Source organism: Serinus canaria, chromosome 4, assembly GCF_022539315.1.
Source record: "Serinus canaria isolate serCan28SL12 chromosome 4, serCan2020, whole genome shotgun sequence".
Lineage (NCBI taxonomy): Eukaryota > Metazoa > Chordata > Aves > Passeriformes > Fringillidae > Serinus > Serinus canaria.
In genome coordinates, this window is record NC_066317.1 from 22,893,466 (window position 1) to 22,916,288 (window position 22,823).

The 22,823-nt window shown below is 38.7% G+C and overlaps 1 protein-coding gene across 1 annotated transcript in view; it reads left to right on the top strand.

Annotated features, from left to right (window-relative positions):
- BANK1 (B cell scaffold protein with ankyrin repeats 1) overlaps positions 1–22,823 on the top strand; it is a 133,388-nt gene that overhangs the window by 6,899 nt on the left and 103,666 nt on the right. Inside the window, exons 2-3 of the mRNA XM_018926816.3 lie at positions 12,156–12,554; positions 20,099–20,164. Coding sequence (XP_018782361.3) covers positions 12,156–12,554; positions 20,099–20,164 — 465 coding nt within the window. The remainder of the gene's footprint in view (positions 1–12,155; positions 12,555–20,098; positions 20,165–22,823) is intronic.

Below are 22,823 nucleotides of genomic sequence, written 5' to 3' on the forward strand. Positions count from 1 at the left end.
AAGGATGGGAGACTTCAGCTCTCAGTAGCCATAGCAAGGAGTTCCAGTGATTCATGGACTAATATGAACTGTCATTGTCTACTTTATTTACTTGCCACTCCAGATGTAGGGACCAGACACAAAAAAGTTGGGAGGGGCTGTTTCAAGTGTTCCTGGTTGTTAGGAAGGCTTAAGTTAATGATAACTAGTGTTTGTAAAAAGGCAAATTGAGAAATAAGAGGAGGGATTGACAGGAAAGCTACTGCCTTTTTAAGCAATTTGATGGGTGCAGGTGTGGGTGTTACCTTCTTTGAAATGGGTCTTAATGTCTCTACTGACTCTGGGCTCCAGGTTGGTTGCAGAGCCCAGTCAGCTTGGCCGCTCAAACAGACAAGGGTCTGCACAAGCCTGAGCTTCTGAACACTGGGGTAGATTCAAGGAGAGATGTGTGGTGGGCAGTTCAGGAAGGCTGTACCTTGCTAGTGCCTCAGCCAGTGGGGAAAAGAAGAGGGCACCATGTGGCTGGGATTTTAGGGTAAAAGTGCCCTCTGAAACCTCGAGAGAGAAAACCCTGTAGGTGTGTGCCCTAGTGGAATCTTTCTGTTTATTCAAATAAAGTTGCAGGACTCCTCTGTCTCCTTTTTGGACATAAACCTCTGGCATTTATGGATTTTCTTGACAAAAGCAAGGCCTTCAAGTAAGCTAGATAGACTCCCAACATCTTTGAGTGTCTAGCTCTGTCCAGAAAGTAAACTCTAGCAGCTTAAACTTACTTGAAGTATCTAAAGGTAATTTGCATTTCAAATTCATCTGAATCTTTCAAACAGTGTTTTTTAAAGGTAGGCTGCTTTTATGAGGAAACTTTATAAAGATTTAATCAAATGATAGGAGTAGTCTTGCTTGGAAAGGATATTCCATAGTATATGGGAAATCTAATAAAAATGCACAAAACTCAATATACCTTTTTTCCTCCACCGCCTGAGATGTCCATTTGTAGATATTTCACTGAGTCTCTGGTTGCTGTAGACTTCCTACCTCTAAACATGGAAAGCTAATTCCCCAGCCTAGTGTGTCTCAGAATAACTATATTTAATCAACAAAGCCTTGTTGCTGTACACTATCAAAGGAAATTTTGCCAGTGTTTTTAATCAAAACTTCAAGGATACATGCATTCTAGTTTTGTAGCACAGTAATCTTATTATTAAAACTTTCAAATGTGTTTCTTTCCCATATCAATTCCATTCCCTGTTCAAGACTAGCTATTTCAGAGGAGGCCAAATCTAATTTGGCCCTGAATGAAATAGTCTGTAATGATTGAATTGGGGAAAATGTATTTTCAGTGAAAGTTTAGGCCAGATCCTACATTTAGCAGTTTGGAAGCAGAAGAATTTTCTGCTTAAAGGGTACATTCAGGACAGTTTCATTTTAATTTTCTGCTAGTGTTCTTGCCAAGCAATTGTCAGCTGGCTTTCTAAGAGTTTTAAAACAGTTATGTTTCATTGGCAAACTTACAGCCTGTATTTCAACACTGATGCTTATAGAATTCATTAAAATGGCAAGCCATGTTTCTGTATCTTAGCTAGTAAATATGTAAAGTATGTCATAGTTTTTGTACTCCCACATATTGTTAAGTCCATGCTCATTTTGAAGGACATGTATAATAATAAATAGCATTCATTTTGAACACAACCATGCCTTAAATAACATAGTTAAAAGGCAGAACTATCCTTTCAAACTGTGACAACTCATTCATTGGATGTAACATATTGGAGATTTCTGTAAAAAGCTACTTGTTTTTATCAGAAATCAAGGGTTGAACATTAACCTTGTAATATTTTAATACTTAAAGTATTACAAAAGTCAATTACGCTATTTTATTTCTCACCACAATTATGCCACAGATAAGCAATGTGACATTTGAGTTTCCAAATGTACATGCTCTCCCCTAAACAATCTATTTTGCTTAATAAGTGGAAAAGTTTTCACTATTGTGTAACAAGGAAACAATCCAGTACGGATAAATGATAGTTCAGCATTTAAGTCTATATCAAAGTAGTAGAAGTCTTTAGAGGAGTGTTTCCAAACTTAAGTTCTTCTACTTTTATAGGTTTTCATTTCTTACTGAAAGATCAAAATGATGAGAAGTCTCTCAAGTGGTGTAAGCACTGTCATTTTTTGAAATTAACTCTTGAACATGTTGTTTTGTTTGTGGCTATTTCTCTACTTGGTATATTGCTAAAATCTGGATCACTGAATTTTGATATCATCATGAGAATTTAATTTAAGAAATGTTTCATTTTGTTGTGATCCTGATAAGCCAGGCCAGGTACTTGCAAGGACATTAAACTCTACAGGAGCATATGGCACTGCAGTCTGTACCAGCTCTAGATTCAGTAGAAGTTGCTATGCTCAGGTGTCTCTTGAGGCACCTGCTTTGGTACAAGTGTGCCTGAGAGAGTGGGAGTTCAGCTTCATGCTCATGTTAGTGTGCTCTAGCACTGAGTGGATGTGGGCAGGGAGCACTCTAAGAACTTTGTTTCCAAATGCTGCAAGGCTGCTTCCATGTTGGTAAGTGGTGTTCCCTGCTGAGCAGGATCTGCAGAGCTCAGCAGTGAGGGCTGAGAGCCATGCAAGGTATGCTGAAGAGAGTTTATTTTAGACTTGTTCTAGTCTGGTCCTATGGCCTTTGCAGGCAGTGCACATGAGGGGTGATTGCTCTTACAACATTAATCTGCAGTAAATGGAAAATGGAACAGGCAGAATAAACTCCAGAGGAGGAGGATTAAAACTGCACATTGTTTTTCATGCCTTTACCAAATGTGCAAGTGGTTATTGCTGAGCAGCTGGCACTCAGTAGTGTGTTAAACAGCGGGATCCTGAGGAGTCTTACATGGACACTAATGAAATACAAGTACAATGACCATGGTGATAGACCTATGACTTGTTTTATTTTAAGATTTTTTTTTCTGAATGCTCAAGAGGAAAGTAACAATTCAGTTATACACGTTTGGCCAAACCACAAGGGACTTGATGATATAAAAAGCAGGATGCTTCATAATTCTTTGGTCCTAGCCTGGCTACCTCAAGCTTCTGAGTTTTACTGATTTTGAACTACACAGGTCCTCTGTAGTGAGATAAGGTTTAATTTGGTCTCAAAAGTGGTTCAGGACAGATTTGTTTTCACTTTCTTTTCTGTACCTTTTGAACTAGAAATAGATGATAGTATGCTTGAAAAGGTGGAAGTACTGGTGAGATACTTTTCTTCCAGACTACATAATTGTGTAGACATACTTTTCCTGTTTCTCCCACAGTGAGGCTATACTGTAATGTAGGGTAGGTATGTATGTATTGTATGGTAAATCTGTTTGCAAGAACCTCAACATATGGAATTGGTTTATTTCCGGGAAGCATCCTTGTGGTCTAAAGCAGTAGTAGTTATACATAATCTTTCTGCAAGGTCTCCCCACTGGACGAGGACCCAGAATTGTTATCCAGGTAACTCTGCAATTTGTTCTTATTTTAGGACGATTAATAATGTTGAGAATTTGTTTTGCAAGGTGGGGGGGAAGTAACTGTGTGTGTTAAGCCTATACTGAGGACATATTCTTATTGGAAAAATGTCTTTTGAATCTCGTGCAAGCTGCAGCATGCATTTGGGCATCACAGTCAATTTTGCAGGTACGTGGTTTAATTTGTGAAGGCAGGTAGGCATTCATTTAACTAAGCTGTTTGCTTTATCTGATGGACAGAAATACAAGTTGTTTCTTATATAGCTGCTCTGTAGAATCTGTCTTAAGGCAGTAGAGAGGAAGCAGAGGTGGGTTTAATATAGAGAAGTCAGCCTTCCACTAAAGTTGTTCCTGAGTGTTTTATTTAGCTCGGTTTTTAACTCGCTGTTAGCTCTGTCATTGCTCATTTTATGAAGCTGCGCACTTATGGAATTATTTTCTACTTCATTTACTTCTTTCAGTGCGCAACATTAGCATGAATGCTGTTAAAGAGTTCCAAACAAAAATACAAAGAGGTTGTCCACCACTGATGAGAGATTTGTCTTGGATTATTCTGTTGTTAGTGCTTGGGTGTTTTTAGTGACTGTCATGTATTTGTCAGAAAGGGAGGAAAGAAAAGAACTAGAACTGGAGAACAATTTCTTCTACAGCCTCATAACTCAGACATGTTATGTATCAAATAAAAGCTGCTTCTCACATTTACTTAAATTTCTGGATGAATGCTCAAGTAAATGAGTTGCATTAAAAAATGGATTTATAATCAGATGGCAAAAGCAGGAGAAGATCAAGCCATCTAATTTGTGGATCTCAGAAGCCCTCCCTCAGTACTCTTGACTTGTGGCAAAGGAAGCAGCAGGTTTAAAAACCCAAGAAGTGTGGATGACACACTGGAACAGGTTGCCCAGAGAAGCTGTTGATGCCCCATAAAAGGGAAGATTCAAGGCCAGGTTGGATGGGCCTCTGAACAACCTGGTCTAGTGGAAGGTGTCCATGCCCATGGCAGGGGCTAGAAATGAGATGGTCTTAAAGGGCCCCTTCCAATCCAAACCATTCTATGACTGTTCTGAGTTCAGCCAGATTTCTACAGATTTCTAGTGCCAATGGTAATCTGTAATTTAGGAATTGTTGGGATGTCACCTATAGTTAATTCAGTGTATTTAAACACATTACAAATTCAGGGAACACAAATCTGAGCATAAATTGCAGTAAATGGTATTATTTATTGATAAACATTGCCTGGTGACCAGTGTCTGTCAAGTCCCTGGCATACAAGTTAGACCACTTAATGTGTAGGACACTTTTCTTGGTTTGAACATCAGTTGCCATTGTGTGACCTTCCCAGACCATAGCTGTTGGAATCACAGCAACTTACCCCAAATTTTATTTCTTGCAAGATCAGTGGGTTTTTGTTTTGTTGTGTAAGCACTATTTCCTGAAATATATTCTCTTGTGATAGAGGTAAATGTACTGAATTTCACAAGCATGTTTTCTCTAAATAATATCTGCAGAACATGTATTCCATTCTTTGTTTCTTATTTTGAAGAAATTAAAGTTAAGAATTTGTGAGAAATTAAAGTAAGTAGAATCAAAGGGGGCAGGTGAAAAAAGCAAGAGAAGGCAAAGAAAGAAACAAAGACATTGAATTTAAATCAGTAGAGTTTAAATGTGATGATAAATTCAAAATTGCCTGCACTATGTCAGGATGAGAACATCTAAAGGCATCCTGATAAGAGAAACACTAGCAATTGAAAAAAAAATCAGATAAAGAGGATGCTTTGGTCTGCCCTGACAGGACATTTTGAAATTAAGAGTTTTTAAATATTTCATGTTTATAAACCCATAGTTATAGTATAAGGGAAATCTTCAGGTGGTGGTTGCTTCTGGAAGTGCAAACTTGATACAGCTTCATCAGGTTTTTCTGTGACTTGTTCAGTTTTTCATGATACCTTAAGGACTTGTTCCATGGCAATCATAAAAAACTAGCATATTACTCCAGCTCTTCATGCTGTCATTATGGTATATTTCTTTTCATTATTTGTCCATGTCATAAATAATTTCTGAATTACCTGATATTTTTGTGCTAAAATCTACTGACAGTGCGATTTGCTCTCAAAGAAGTGACTGTAATGACAGGAGATTTTACCTCTTTGCAATTGTGATAGAGGAGGAGGAGGTCTACCTTGAAATAGAGAAATGGCTTCTGATCTCTCTATCCCTATATCCCATGTTTGTGTTTAACCTTGTTCATTAGAAGCAAGCGTATCCATCAGTAGATATTCAGCTGAAGGGATGGATTCTTAGGACAGATCAGAGAGAAAGGCCTAAACCAGGAAACAAGGCCATAGTGCTTGATGAGAAACAGCTTTTTGGGCACACTGTTAGCTTTGTCATGTTTGATAGTCAGGAATCTTTCTGGTCTACCTGTGCCAGGTCAATGCTGTGGAAGGACACCCTAGGAATTTTTTTGGTTCCGTGTTCCCATTGTTACTCTAGGGAAGATCAGTGGTTTTCTTTACAGGGAAAACCAACTGGAGCAAGGGTAAACTGATGCCATTTGTACAAAAAATTTTTCTCCCTGTAGAACCTAATTTTGCCCACTCCAGGCTTCACTAAACTTAGTAAGAAGAAGGGTGAAGTCATGAGGCTTGATTTCATACAGATAGAGCAAGTATTTGTTTTCACGTACAATTTAGCAATTACCAACAAAAGGTACATAAACAATGAAAATGTTCTTGTTACATGCTAGTTAAATAGGCATTTGAGAATAGAGTGCAGCCACTGCTGCCTGATACAGTGAGGGCAGGAATGCCCTTTGTTTTAGGATAATTGCTTTAATTGAAACAGGTGTACCACAGCACTGCAGCAATTTTGCTACTTTGTGATTTCACTCTAAAGTTTACAAGTGGCTTTTATAATTTTCATTTCCTTTACTGGAACACCTCAGAGAAGCAACATGAACTGCTTTGAAAATGTTTTCCATTATCTGCAAGTAGTTCTAAAGTGCTTTCTGCTGTCCTTCCTGCGATGAATGCGTTTTGGCTTGCTTCAGGGGATTTGCCTTGCAGAATTCCAGAAACCAGGGGCTGGACTTGCATTTTGAGACACATTTACTGGATCTGCATGAGGTGTGTTGACTGGGAAAATCAATGCCTTCTGGATGGGTGAGGGGCAGTTTGTTATGCTAAGGTCACTCATTAGTGCTGAATTAAATGTTCTCATTCTGTTTCCAAATGTTAGATTGCAGGGGTAGTTTGAAGTGCTAGCGAAAATTTTTCCAATTTTTATCATATCACTGTTAGTGATCAGGGCAAGCAGTGTGAAGAGATGAATATTTAAATATTTGTCAAAAGATTGCAAAGGGCCCAAGAAACTAAAAATCTTTAGCCTGAAGTCTTATTTGAACTAGTATGTATGCTTGTCATTCTCATCCCACATACAGCCCAGATAGAAATGAATCTTCTTGAGATTAGAAGAAAAGTTTTGAAAATCTCTTGAGCAAAGAGGGGGAGTCTGGGTTATTTTATGCTTCCTGATATTTCTCATGCTCTATTTTTTTTTTCATTGTGTCATGACCCTCATGACTATATCCATAGTTTCATCCTACAGGGTGAGGTAGGTGAGTGCAGTCAACTTTTAAAGTCTTGAATAGCTCTATCCTGGCACTGCTTGCCTGGAAAAAAAAGCACTGCTTCTTTTTGTGTGAGTTCTTATCACGAAAAGATACTCATGGTAATCCTGGAGAGTGTAGTCTGCTATTCACAAAAGAATTAAAGATGCAGTGGATGTCATTCTGTATCACTTATGTTGCCCAGATTTTTCATCAATATATTATGAGAAAGTGAGCAAGAGTTTCAGTGTCTTTCTACTTCTCCAGTGAGATATTTAACTACTGTACTTATTTTAACATATTTTTGCTGATGGACAGTAGTTCATTGCATACTGACAGAGTTCATACATTTCTTTCTCTAATGTCTTTCAAGACCAAAATTTTAAAAAAATCAAACAACCTTCTATTCCCCAAGTGAGGACAGGAAGAAATAAAAGGGACAAACTTTATGCTTTGTCTAGCAGTTGATCCTATCCTTTCTCAACATAGGGGTGGAGAACAACTTGAGAGGGTGTTTTCTTCACACAGGTATCAAAGGCTGATGGGATTGAGGTGAGGATTGTAAACAGACTTGCATTACATTTTTGTCAGGGCTGACTGACAGGCTTGGTATGTGGTGATAGGAGTCCATTGGCAGCTGAGTGAACAGCAGGGAATTCCATTGTTAGGTTCCAGTACCCTAACTGAAAAAAGCTCTGGACAACCCTGAGAAATATGGTGATCCATCTTTCCATTAAAAATTGGGTAAAAGTTGATGTTTAAACCTGACTTTTTTTCACCAAAATGTCTTAAGGTAGTGGGACTGTAGAGCTAATTTTTAACCCCATCCTAATTATAATCAGCCTTATTTAAGTCAAACAAAGTCTGTTAGTGCTGAATTATGGAAACCACTGTAGTAAAATCCAGGTCAAAGATATCTAGAAGTAAAACATTTCACCTACAAACCTTTACCAACTCCTACAAACCTCAAAGGCCTTTAAAAAGATAGGGAATGAGTTGAAACCTGTGCAGTATTCTCGAAGATGAGCATTAACAAGAGCTCCTTGATTATTGCTAAACACACAGAAATGATCTTTTACAGACTGCAAGGTTCATAAACTGAGATATCTGTTAAAGAGCAGCTACTAGACCCCAATTTTCCATTTGTTTTTTTTGGCCTTCCTGATGTGTTTGGTGCATTGCAGAGTCCTTAAGGTTTCCTTTAACTCTCCATTATACTTTTGCTTTTTTTCACTCTTCTATAACCTATAATTCTTGCCATAAAATACATGTTCTTTTGCCCTATATGCACAAGTTCTTGATTCCTGCTTGGTCACAGTAGTCTCACAGTATCTGGCAGGTTTTTTCAAAGAGCCCTTCAGATGACAAGAGATGTGCTTTCTTGGGCAACCATGCACCAGTAACTAGAGAAGAGTTTTGCTTGTCAGAAGAACCCCTTTCAGGTTATGGGTGACTGCAAAAATTCTTACCATTTCTCATTGCTGAACTAATAATGCATTTTATTTCTACCTTCGAGTCAGTTTCCAAGTAGGAGCAGATGAAGCACAGCTTAATTTTGTCAGGATATGATAGTTTCTATTACATTAACTTTCAAGGGAACAAAATTGTTCTCAACTTACATTATATTTCAAGTGCAGTAAATTCAAAGAATTATTCAGTAAGATGTGAAAATAATGAAGGGGAAAAAACTCTGGCTGAAAGTTGAGCATTGTTACTATATATTCTATACTGAGTAGGGTTGCAGTAATGCTAGACTTGTTGGGGGATTTTTTTTTTTGTTTCAGGTAAAAATAATACTGTTCTAAAGGCAGAGTTTTGGTGGACCTTAATTTTCAAGTAAGGTGCCTGCATATGCCTCTTAGTAGAATCTCTGAAGGCAAAAACACTATCACAGGAAAAAGCTGTTAGTACGTAGAGTGGATTTTTGATAGGGGACATAGTAGCTATTTGTAGGGTAAACTTTGACTCCACATTTCGATTCAGGCAAGCCTTTCAAAATATAATATTTCACCTCCTAATACAATTTGGGGCAAGTAAGATGCAAGCCTTACATTTCTGCTTAATAATGAAGTTAACTCGTAATACAGAAGGCAGATCAATGTCAGAAAAAAAATTGCAAGTTTATAATTCAAACCATACCCATGTTTGGTTTCCCATAGGTAACTTGATAGCACTTGCTACTTGCTTCAATAAACATTGCACCAAACTGCAGTATCACAAACCTTGCTCAACAGCATGCCTATTCCCTCTGTATATAGATAGAAAAGACAAATTAAATAGGGGAAGCATATTGCATTAGAGCTTTATGAGATGTATGCTGCAGAGCCTTTATTCCATCAAGTGTGGTGTTAGATATATTTCACTCCCCCTTTCTTATACAACTAAAGCTTTCTTTCTCATATATAAAAATCAATATAGTTAAGAAGAAATGCAGTTGAGCCTTCAATAAACATCATAAAATCCCTTTCTCATTCCTGCTTAGCCAAGATCAAAGCTGCAGACTGGTGCAGATATTCCGTATGGAAGTGGAATTGCTTGGTCGTCTTTTATCCTTTCAATGCATGTTTCTCACTTTTATCTTTAGAATTTTTTGAATACTCAAGCCTTGTACTTTCCATTTGCACAGGGGTGAATTAATGGGAATGAAGTTCATTGTTTATGAGCTCATGTGCATACCCATGCGCTGTATGAAGGATCCCCTAGCTTGTATGCAGTTCTGGTTTTCTGATAAGGCACGAGGGTTCACAAAAGTGCAGAACAAAAAATAGGAAGAGTTCTAAAATGTCCCCATTGTAGTGGGAAGTGTATTAATCCCAATTTGCAAACTGTAATGAAGGCAAAGCTAAGAGTTACTTTCTGGGAATCTGAAGACCTTAGAGGATGGATTTCTGGGAGCAGAAGAACAGATGCTCCTTTAGGATTGCAGAAATATGAAATTATATTATGGCTGGAAGTTAGAACCAAGTAAATTCAAACAAAGTGTAAAGAATGAACTCTTAAATTTTCTTTATGGTGTAAGTATTGTCTTTATATCCATATTTTTAAAGAACTGCTACAGTGCTTTTAGTTAATGGGCACTGAAAATAGAAGGTACTTGCTTCTTCCATTTTTTGTGATATGAAACTGTGTGGTCAGACTGAAAGAGCTTTACAGCACTGTTAATACAGTTTCTTCTGAAACTGCAGCAATTCATAGTTGTTTGTTTCTACTTTGTGCATGACTGTCTATGAGTGTTATGGAAGATGAGGTTCTGAAAACAACATTGTGGCAAGTAGATTTCTTTTTTTAATCCCAGCATCATAAGACAAACTATTTTGCTCCAAGTTAAATGAGAAAGACACTGCTGTTTTTCTTACTATTAATATTCAGCATTTCATCAGAAACAGGTATTTTTCAGGTTGTTTTTACCATGGGAAATAAAGTATTCATCTCTCCAAATACATTTGGACAAATATTACCCTGTTTTAGTATATTGTTAAGAGTTAGTTAACTTGAAATACCATCATCTGCTACAATGTTGAGCATGGCTCTTTATGATTTCCTGTGACAGAAAACTGTGAAAGGATGTGTTTCACAGATCTTGAAAAGATGGCAACAGTCCTCCGAGGAGTTTGTAGATATATAATGAACTCAAGAGACTAAATGATAGAGTCCCTACTCCACAAGTTTCAATCAGCTTTTGCTGGGTAAGCTTTGTTTCAAGTATCTCCAAAGGAAAGAATGGATGAACAAGGTATAGAAATAATTTATTCTAAAAGAAAGGGAAGACAAATAATTTAAGCATTAATCCTGGAGGTCTAGGTTCAGTTTCTCCTTTTATAAGTGGACTTATGTGGGATCCTTGACAAGTTTTTTATTGTCCTTAGCTGCCTCTGTACTATGCTTCTAACAGTGCATCCCACTTTGTGTGCCCCAGAAACATTTTAACTCTGTGTACACTCTCTGTTTCCATATCCCATGATCCCCACAGTGGGAGTGCTATGAGCTCAAAGGAGCTGTGGTGCACTGCAGGCACGTGTCAGTCAGGCTGCCTGACCCTGACCAGCAGACAGACACTGTGAAGCGCAGTGAAGGCAAAGTGCAGAAGCTGTATCTATTCCTCAGCCTCACATTGTTGCTCCATTGTGGGCTGTTATTGTGAACTACACATTAGGCTACCCTGGCTTGAGGTACGTTATTGTGTTACTCATCATATCAGGTTTTGATGGTTTCACAAGACCATCAAATGACTGAGATTGGATGGGACATCTGGGAGCTCTCCTGTACACCTAGAGCCAGGACCATATCCAGACACCTTTTGAGTAGCTCCAAGGAGACAGATTCCACACCCTCTCCGGGCAGCCTGTGTCATAGCTCACACTAAAAAAAAAAAAGACATTTTCTGATGCTCAGAGCAGCCTCCTGTGTTTCAGTTTGTACCTGTTGCCTCTGTCTCAAACTGTCACCTTAGTAACTCTGCAGAAGATTATTAGTTGTCATCATGTTTTACATCTTAAAGGGAAAGAACTGAAAAAAATACAGTTCTAGATTTATTTTTGTCAGGTCTCAAATAATTTTCTTAGAATAAGGACAGTAAAGCAAGAGTGCAAATTGCTATCCTGATGCCATGCTGACAAAATATCCTAAGCATACTAATTAATTTTCTAATGAAGTCAGATCATGTTCATGAGTTCAAATACATATTATTTACTTCTGTCATTAAAAGTGAAGTGTTCCATTTTTAATACTGCTGCCTATTTGTCAAGGCTCTAGGTGGGAGCGGAATATGTGAATGTGCTCTGCTTCCTACACTGCAGTTTCAATATTTATTCTGAAATATTAGTTATTCTAAACATAATATCCTGAGCTATTTTCCCAGTATTTCTGTGGGCCATCTTTCTGCCTTGGTCTTAGAAATAAGGAGATGGTTGTCATTTCCAGGTGATGAGCTGATTTCTGCTAATTTCTTCAGAACCCTAAGTTTTTATTGCAGGGTGGGGGAACAAACAATCTGTCTTCTGATGTTTATAATGCATTTAAAACACATTTGAAAATATTTTTTTTTGTTTTCTTCTCTCTAGAAAATACAAGAGATATCCTCGTGATATATGAACAAGAAGCAGAAGAGTGGGCTCTGTATTTAAAATCTCTTTTTGGCCTCATAGTGAAAAAAGAAGGAATCTTACTCTATGATCTAGAAAATTCATCTTTCAAGCACCAGGAGCTACTCTGTTTACTGTCTTATAAATGTAAACTCCTGATACTCTCATGTGGACTTCTTAACTGCCTGAACCAAAAGAGAAGTTATTTTCTGGAACAAGTTCTAAAACCTCTGGATAATGTGGTAATTCTGCTTTGTGGAGTGGAGAATTCAGAGATTCTTTATGAGATACTGAGCTTAGCTGGAGGCAGCAAAGAGATTTCTACTGATCAGAAACCTGAGGAATATATTTCTGTTGTTAAAGAAATTATTCAGACAGGTAATATACTGCTGCTTGTTTGCAATCCTTAGGTCTCTTACCTCTTCTCAGCTCTTGCTATTTAGCCAAGATTTTGTCTACTGAGCAGAATATTGTGCTACTCTCTTTGTTGCATGCAAGGTGCCATTTTGTTGGCATGGGAGCTTGTGCTTGAGAAAGACATCCTGCAGCTCAGGTTTTTTACTCAGAGCTTAACCTAGGTCTGGATGCCCATGAGCAACCAAGAATATTATTTTGAACACTGGGGTAGAGAGACCCCAGCTGAAAGAGTGACCTAGCTGGATGTCCCTGCTGATTTGTGCTTTAGCAGGTAAGCTTAAAATATGCTATAGGGCTTTAAAACTGCCAGGATGTCTACACACAGTTGGCCTATATGAGATGAGTGTTTTCAAAAGTACATTTTAGACTCCTTCTCCCCAACCATCTTCAATATTGAATAACCTTTTCCTCAGTACATATCTGAGACTTGATGATTTGGGCTCATTTGGTTGTCTGTTTTGGTTTCAGAAGGTAATGTTTGCAGTTTCTGTCTGTGTCCAATATGTAGCTTCAGACTGAAGCTTCTTGGCCATTTTTGTATGGGATGAAAACCGTGGGTCTGTACTCTGTGTGTGTTTGTGTGTGTATATATAGGAAGTAACTGTGATTAGATACTATCAGTTGACAGACACGTGCACAGGAAATTGCAAACCTTTCTGCAGCAATAAATAGTTTCCTAGAAGACACAGGAAAGTTCTTTAGCTAGGTCAATGCATTCACAAGAATACTTATTACCTGTGCCCTTGGGACTTAGGTGTAATACCAGATGTTTAGTAAGTGTTCAAATGAACACTTTGATAGTGACCAAAATCAGCAATGTCAGAGATTAGGAGAAAGCTTCATTAATGAATAGATGTTGAAGGCCTCAGTCTGTGTGTACATCTTTACTGGGGATGCATAGACTGTGGCTGGGATCAGACCAGTTCAGTGGACTGAGCTAGATCCAGGACTGGAAGTGGTTTTGATGCCTGGTGTTTCAGGGCTAAGCCCTCCTCCACACTCTGATCTTAGAACTGCTCTGGCCCTGTTTTTTGTGTACTGGTGTGCCCTGGCCATCAGCCAGGCCAGCTTAGATCAGTGCTTGATAGGAGACCTCTGCTCTGCTCTCTGTTGCGCAGTCAAAATGTTCCAAATAAGAGATTTGCTTTCATCTGAGTGTTGATTTAATCTCTGAGGAACGAAGATGCTCATGATTTGTCATTATTTACCTTTGCTGAAAGATAATGGTGTCTGTATATATGATACTCTTCTGTAGAATCCTGTTAAGCTCTTAGCCTATGTGATACCTGTGACAGGGATTTTGACAGACTGCACATCTGGGAAAGATTTTTCCCTTATATTTGAAATTATTTGCCAAGAGGTTGAGTACATACAAGGATTATTTTTCCCTTGGAGCACTCTTTTTTTTTGCTTTTCACTGGGACCAGAAACACAAGATTTCCCATTTTTCTTCATATGGATCATTGTCTTCAATCCCTTTTGTTTTCAGTGCTCATCCCTAGACCGTTATATTCTTGACCCTTTTAGAAATAGAATATACAGAAAAGTGTTTTCATTACTTTGTGATTTTCAGTTCCTTTTTTTCCCACTGAACTGTTCATTACTCTTAACTTATTCTCCCAAGCATTTGTAGCTTCTTGTCTCCTCAGTATTGACAAGGGCTGTTGCTCTAAAAGTGACATTGAGTTTGAAAACTCAATGTGCTTTAATTATAATGGCCATACCACATGCCTTCCACTGCAACTAAGTCCTGATAATCCCTTAGGACAGCAGGCCATCGAGATCCTAGGACTAATGGATGCCAAGGCTCAGGAGTGGCCTGCAGGCAGTTGGAACAGCTGAAGATGGATGTTAAATCAGGTTATCTTACAGTTTAACACTCTCCTGAAGAATGTTAACAATGGCATAGCATAGGTGCTAGTAGTCACCAGCCTTCCACTACAGATTTCCATACTCAGGAAAGCTCATGGGCAAGGTAAGTTCTTAGCTGTCTCTTCTCTCCCAACTGCTATTCTCTTTGCACTATCCCTACAGCCTGAGATGGAAGAAGGGCAAAATAAGTCTCATTTTATATGCCCCCACAACTATTTCAGATGCCAGATGGTGCTGGTTTCATCCTCTTGGAGCAGGCAGGGCTCTGTCTGTTAAAACTTCCTTCTGGCTCTCAAGTAGTATATATGCCAAATATACTAGGCAAAAATGAAAACTAATTAAAATGTTGAGTAAAACTAAATGAAACAGAAGATGCAGGGGGTTTTGTACTCAGCAGACAGCTTGTTTATAATGTGGTTCAAACACAAAATCTGAATGGTTTGTCATGCCTATTTGAACATGTTCTTGGAAGAGTAAAGGGAGAACTAAGATATGGAGAGTGACCTTTCTAGCACATATTTCCAGAATGCTGACAGACTTTAATATATTCATCTTGTGCGTGAAGAGGTTCACAAATATTTTTATTTTTGTCAAAAGATTCTTTTTGCAGGATTTGTTTGTAAAATATTTCACTGTTTGAAAATGCCACATTCAGATTCTGAGTTGGTCTTGAATTTTGTAGATCCTGTGGCTATTGCCATAAAAAAGATAACCCCCAGAGAAAGAACAATAAAACTCGTGAGTGTTCTCCTCTATCTTAACATCTAAGATGGTCTAGTGAGACTCTAGAATTCTGACTTTTCTTTATCAGCTTTTCCCAATATTGTTGAAAGTAGAATTAGGAAATAGATTTTGCTTGCATCTGTCTTTTCCTTCTCCTGTGTCTTTCTACTACTTGTCCTTGATCTGCTGAACTGCATACCCTTTTATTAGATTAAATTGATATTTTTTCAATGTATTAATTCGTTGGGCTACTAAACATAGCTGGGGTTTTTCTGTTTAATCCTGAAAGACTTCAAAATCAGGCAAGCATGTGTCTGTCTAAAGGACCTGTTGATAGATATTTGCATCTGTAGGTAGTTAACTTAGACTTTAAATGTCCTCCATTTCTCCTGTAGTTGTCCTCAATATTAATGGTGCAAAAAGAGAACAGGTCTTACCTAGTACAAATAATTTCCTGTGACACTGTTTCCAGGGTGTGCTTACACTTTTATTAGACTTTTGGTGGGGCTTCTTGGTACAGCTCAGGAGTCATAAGTATCCATTTGTCTGCTTGTGGTTTTATTAGGTTTCATCTTTTAAAGCTCCGCAAAAGCAACTCTTGTCACTTCCAGATTTTTCCCTAAGCAGTGATATCCCTTTTTTTCTTTTAACGCCAAAATATGAAGATAATTTATTTCTACAAAATTTGATAGTTGAGAACAGCACATCAAATCTATATGTATCCATTCATTATCTGCTATTTTATTAAAAAGTGGGAGGTACATAAAGTAACATAACCCACCTAGAAAATGGTACCCAGAATCTTTGACAGCCCAGGAAAGATTGTCAGAACAAGTTTGTAACTTTCACCTGAGACAGCAATATGCCATTAATTTCTGATTGCTTACCTAAAAGGTGTTCCTTGTTATCTGCATGCAGTTTTTTAATGACCAAGAAGAGTAATGTTAAGAAAACTACTTTTGCCACAAGTAGTGTGGTATAGATGTAGACAAATGAGATACTAGCAGAGGGTGTTTTTCTCTAATAAGTAAATGTGGGAAAAGCAGGCTGGGAGTTAAAATAGGGCTTAACTCATGCAGATGTTCAAACCATTTCAGCTACTGGGGGCTAATTTCCATTGTGCAGACCACAGAAAAGAGGAAGAAATAATTACATTTTTATTGTAACTTCTATGGTATCTGTTTCCTGTTTTATTTCTAGTACAGTGGTGGCACTTTTATTGTGTTTTGGTATAACACTGAATACTGAAGTAACGTTTCACATTTTGACTCCACTGCTTTGCTTGTTCTCCTGTAAAATCCTCTTCACACTGGTACTCAAATACAAGTAATGAATGCCAATGGGTTTCCTTAAGCTGTGAGCAAGACTTGTGCTGATGACCTAAACCCCTGATTTAAGTGGGAACTTTACCATTGGCTTCAGTGGGAAAGCGCTTCACCTAAATTTTGACACTGACTTGGAGTCTATGAGAAAATTAAGCTAAAAGTGCTAATAAACCCTGAAGTTGAAGAAGAAAATGACTAGAATTTTTGGTCTTGTTTGTTTGTGAATACTGAATACTGTGTGTGTGTGTGTGACCTGAGTCTTGGTTGTGAAGATTTCTCCCCTGGACACGCAAGACTGAGGAAATAGAGAAAAGCATGTGGGTGGTTTTGGCCTTGTTCACTGCCAGGAGAGGTTTCAACAAATGAGACCATGGTTGTGCCTCTGTTTGCTCCTTCCCCAGCGTGTTTACAGTGCATACCGCTGTTGGAGTTTAAAGGTAGTGCAATGTCATCTGCTTATTGTAGACCACCTCAAATGCCAATTAAATTATTTTATTAAAATGAAAGCAGTCTGTGGGACTGTATCATAAGCACAAGAGCAGAAGGAACATTTTGTTAGTTGGTGTGCGCTGCAGTATAGCTCTCATTTCTATTTTGCCCTGACATTGAGTCTTTGAACTGCTTTGCGGGGAGTGCTAAGATTACCAGAGTATTAAATCTTCCTGAGGTGCTGTGCTTCTCCATTCCATTCAGAAGGCATCTGGTGCAGTGATGGGGGTTGGTCATGACTGCCAACAAAAAACTGGTTTGTGTCACTAAGTTCTTTTGTCTGACATGAGATCCTGGCTATTTCAAACCAGAAGAGAAACTGAAGTGATTGTCTGGAAGTGGCAACCCCAGATAAGATGTTGAGACTGTCATCCCCTGTCGCTTAAACTGTTTGGCTTCTTTCCTATTTCTTCTCTTTTTTCTGCAAAATTCAGAGTAGACTTGACTTGTTAGGGTTTATTTGTGAGGTTTGTTATGTTTCTTAGCAGCTCATGTTCTAATCTATGTAGCTAGTCATGGTAACCTGTACCCTTGGATTCTGAAGTAAGTGTCATGTATGTGATGTTTTTTCCATTAATTTTTTCCAATAATTGGATGAAAAGTTATTACACCCAGAAAAGTGAGTGCACTGATGTCTTAAAGTTTTTTAGCTTTTTTTTTTTTTTTTTTTTTTTTTACATTTTTTAGCAGCATTTAGGACTCATTAAACTTTTAGTTAATAATAGAAGTCAGATGACTAGAACATAATCATCATTGCAACAGCATGTACTAAGCATACTGCAATTTTACTTGTTTGTTTAGTTTATAATTTTTTTTATTTTAAAAATAAATTAATGGCTTTATCATTTTTAGTCTGCTCTTTCAAGGTTTGAAATGGACATCAACCAAATTTGTATTGTTTATGGCCCATTCATCAGTCAGTATTTAATTGCAGTTGTGAGACTCTCTCAAGCTGACAAATAATTTAAGATTCCCAGCAAATATTTTTGCAGGTAATGCTGTAAAATTGCTGTGTGACTCTGTAGTCTTATATGTCCTTCATGTAATGAATTATTGAGTCTGACTGAGTCTTGCACTGTGATTACCAGTCACAATTACTGAAAAGTTATCACTGGAAGGCATCTAGAGAAGGCCTCTGTAAAGGTACCCCTTGTATATTTTTTTGCACACAACTGTTGTTATAGCAAAATTGGTATTTGTAATCCTACCATAATGTTACTTAGGTTAGATTAGTGCCATCTTCTTGGAAATGGGATAAAATAAGGGGTGTTTTGCGGTCCAGACTAAAGAAATTATCACTCATCCCCCCAAAAAATGCAGTATAACACCTATTTAAGTTCATAGTAGAAAAACAGAATCAGGTTTTGCTCTTGGTAGGGTTTCTATGTACTTAAGGCTGTGAGTCCAGAACTTGGTCCTGAAAATGTTAATACAGTGTCTTATGGGGCACAGGCTTAGAGAGTTGGGCCTTGGGAAGAGACAACTGACAAGGGACTTCATCGATGTTTATCACTACCTGAAGGGATGGTGTCAAGGGGATGGAGGCAGGATCAGTGATGCCAAGCAATAGGACAAGAAGCAACGGGCAGAAACTGATGTTCCATGTAAATGTGAGAAAGAAAAACTTCTCTACACGGGTGATCGAACACTGGAACAGATTGCCAGAGAGGTTGTGGAGTCTCCCTCACTGGAGATATTCAAGAGCTGTCTGGATGCAATTCTGTGCAATTCAGGATGACCCTGCTTGAGCAGGGAGGTTTGGACCAGATGAGCCGCAATGATCCCTTCCAACCAGACCCGTGCCATGATTCTGTGTTGGATGCTGTTTGACATCTTTTGTTGTGGCATTGTGTGCACCCTTAGCATATTTGCTGCTGACACCAAGCTGTGTGGTGCAGTTGACGTGCTGGAGGGAAGGGATGCCATTTGGAAGGACCTTGAAGTGAGCCCACACAAACCTCGTGAAGGCCAGCAAGGCCACGTGCAAGGTCCTGCACATGTCAGGGCAATCCCAAGCACAAATACAGTCTGGGTGGAGAATGGATTGAATGCAGCCCTGAGGACTTACAGGTGTTGGTTGGTCAGAAGATCAGTATGTGCACTTACAGCCCAGAAAGCCAACTGCATCCTGGGCTGCATCCAAAGCAGTGTGGGCAGCAGGGTGAGGGAGGGGATTCTGCCCCTCTGCTCTGGTGAGACCCCACCTGCAGTGCTGCATCCAGCTCTGGAATGAACAACATATGAACAATGTGGACCTGCTTGAGCAAGTCCAGAGGAGGCCATGAAGATACTCAGAGTACTGAGCACCTCTCCTGCAGACAGGCTGAAAGAGCTGGTGTTGTTCAGCTCAGAGCATAGAAGGTTCTGGGGATAGGACAAGGGGGAATGGCTTTGAACTGGAGGAGGGTAGGTTTAAGCTTGATGTAAGGAAGAAGTTCCTTACAATGACAATTGTGAGTCACTGGAATGGATTGCTCAGAGAGCCTGTAGATGCCCCATCCCTGGAAGTGTTCAAGCCCGAGTTGGATGAGGTTTGAGCAATCTGGTCTATTGGACCATGACCACTGCTCATGGCTAAGGGGTTGGAGCTAAATGTTCTTCAGGGTCCTTTCCAACCCAAATCACTCTGATTCTGTGATACTGTCTGTAACCAGATCGATTGTATTATCAAATGGAGTACTGAACAGTTGTCTTGTCTTCCAAATGGAAGTGTCTGCATCCGTTTCAGTTTCTCACTTTACCGCACATGATTCTGTTTTTTCCTTACTCCCAACTCCTCTCCCACTGTTTGTTGCATTGACTTCCAGGGAAAAGTCTTCCTCAAGTATGCATTTCTCACCAGCACTAGTAAGTTGAAAAAAAGTCAAAGGGACAGTTACTGAAAAGGGGTAAATACAGTTGCAACTAAAGATCTCTCTAGGCTTATTCCTCTGTACTATCCTGTGGATTTGTTCTAAGATTTCTTTTTCTATCTGCAGAATAATAGCTTTAAATAGCTTTATCTTACATTTAAAATACATATAGATTTTAATCCTAATATCACACTGACTTCCACTTTTTTAAAAATCATCTTTCTTCTTTTTTATTATTTCCTAGATAAACCATGGGATGAAAATCCTGGAGATTCTGTGTCTTACATTTATGAAGCAGTTCTTGCAGATGGTGAGTTGAATTTCCCTTGCATTTCAGAGAACAAAGACAGTACTTTTCAGAAAATTAAATTTGTTCTCTTACCTCTTATTAGACATGAAAGTCAAGAAACCACTCCTACCATACAATTTTGTAGAGGAACATGCCTTATTCTCAGACATCCACCCCCACATCAATACCCACACAATCTTGTGAGGTGTGAAAAGGGGAGGAGATACAGTATTTTTTTACTATGGAAGACATGGAGAGCTTTCCTTTCCTTTTCCCAGCATGAGGAGTTTTGCTTATAAGAGCTGATTTAAAATCATTTACATCAGTCCTACTCACATCACACTTGCAGCATCATTCACTGACAGCCAGTGGCTGGGAGAAGATCAGCATCACAGCTTCAGCTCCTGTTGACATTTGCCATTTTAGTTTATTTGTGGCTGGAAAAGTTTATAAAGAGTTTTAGTAGGAATTACAGATTGGCAAAATCTTGAATTGCTTCTAGTAAAGAGCTACATAGCATGTTTCCTATCCTCAGTTCTTACTTAGAGAACATTTTTCTGGGTTGACACTGATGCAGAGTAATTGGCTTAATAGCACCAGCATGCTTACCAGTGGAAAGGGACAAGTAAAATATTCCAGAATTCCTGGCATAGCAGTTCTGTGCTGCTGGACTCTGAGGTTAGTGGCTCTCTTTCCTATTCAACCCCCTTCCATATTCTGGTAAGGGTTGCTTTGTGAGTCTCTTGGCACCTTGGGTGTAATGGTGTGATCTCAAGCAGAAAGCTGCTGTAAAGCTGCACTGGTTTACCCCTAGAGACCCATTGTCAAGGTTTCTATGGATGTCTCTTTTGGCCCTGTGTTGGATGTGCCATGGGTCAGTGCACTGAAGAAGCGTCTTGGTGTGAAGAAGGCTTTCTGCTCATCATCCAGGTGCCAAATAAGTTGACCTCACCATTTCTCTCATTCATCACTGTTATGTCCAAAAAATGAGACAGTAAAATAGGGAATGGTAAGAGAAAAGAGTCCCAAGAAAGACTGAGGAGATAGTCCTCTGGGATACTTCTGTTTTCTTATGGCTGCTTGAAGAGCAGCTTTAAGTCCAAGTTTACTGTAAACTGAATGGTTGATATTGAAATAAAGGGATTTGGGGACTTTCCAACAAAGAAAGCTGTGCATTTAAAGCAAAAGTTTCACTTGAAATCTTTGCAGGAGTTCCCTGAACAGCCAATCTCAGTCAGCTTTTGGCAGTCATCCTGAAAGCACTGATTGCCTGCAGCCTTTGCTGGTTAACCATGTCTAGTTATTGCTAAGAGGGCCAAAGGGATGATCCATGGTTGTGATGAGTGAAAAAGCCAGTTAGAAATTAGGTATTCCCAATAATGGCATCCTATGTGTGAGGTTATGGCTGACCCCCAGACAACTGTAAGAAAATGCATGGCAACATTCCTTTTGTAGGGATGCAACAGGAAATAGTTACCTGGTACCACTGCAGATCTTTGGAGGGAAAAGTAGCCCAAGAGGTGGAACAATTGGAATTTCTGAGATTCAGTGCATCAGCCAAAGCCAAGGAAGATAAGAAGGCAGCTGCAAATTAGCCAGTATTTGTGCCCTCTAGAATGCAGGTGGATCTTCAGATAAACAGACAGGGTTTGACTTTGGAAGAATTGAGAAAAAGTGTTTTCAGGGACTGTCTCTTCTCTATGCTTCTTCCTAATAAGAAGCAAGTGTATGCAGTGCTAAATTGAATGAAACACACAGAACAGAAGTGTCAGGAGAAATTATAAACCAATAAAGGGTTTTTGCCAGAACCCTATAAATGCTCAAAAGAATGGTGCTTTAGGTGAGGTCTGAAGTGGATAGGGGCTTGCTGAAAGCTGAAGTTTGTTTTGTAGATACAAGCATCATACAAAGGAAAGGGATAAGTTGAAAGAAGGTGGAATTTTAGCTTGAACTGGAATGAAAGTTGAACAGAAGTATAAATCTAAATGAGAAATCTAAAGCAACAGGGGTGTAAAGAACAGTGAGTAGATGACATATTAAAAACAAGATGACTAAAAAAATACTCCTATATTCATTAAAACAAAGATAGGGAATGAGCAAGGCGCTAACAATCAATAAGAAGTGATTGACTAAAGTGAATTGTGCAAAGCCTTGAGGAAAAAGGTCAGACAGTACATTGGAAAATGAAAAAAACAATATGATCACTGAAATCCTTTGGGGAAATATGAGCTACAAGCAGATGTGAAAACAATTGATTTGCTGCTGAGTGAGGGAAAAGATCCAGTTGTGGAATGCTAATGACCATAATATGAATATATGAGGACTCAGTCCTGTAGGTGATAATAGAATAAATCAGCTCTTCAGCCACTCACAGATGTTTTTATGCGATTCCTTTATTTTTGGTTTCTGTGTAAAAAAAGAGGACTTGTTATAATTACTACAGAGCCATATTTTGAGACTATCCCTTGTGGTTCCTCAGGAAATTTTCTGTTCCCCAAAGTATCATTATTTGTAGTTTGTATTAGGGTAGAAAAGTGAAGCAATTGTACTAGGATCTGGGTATACAGCCTTGTCACCACAGTATAAAATATGAATGCGTTATTGTGGAACCGCAAAATAGAGCTAAACTCAGATTTAGGTACTCATTAGGTGATGCTCAGCTTCTGAAAAGGCTCCTCCC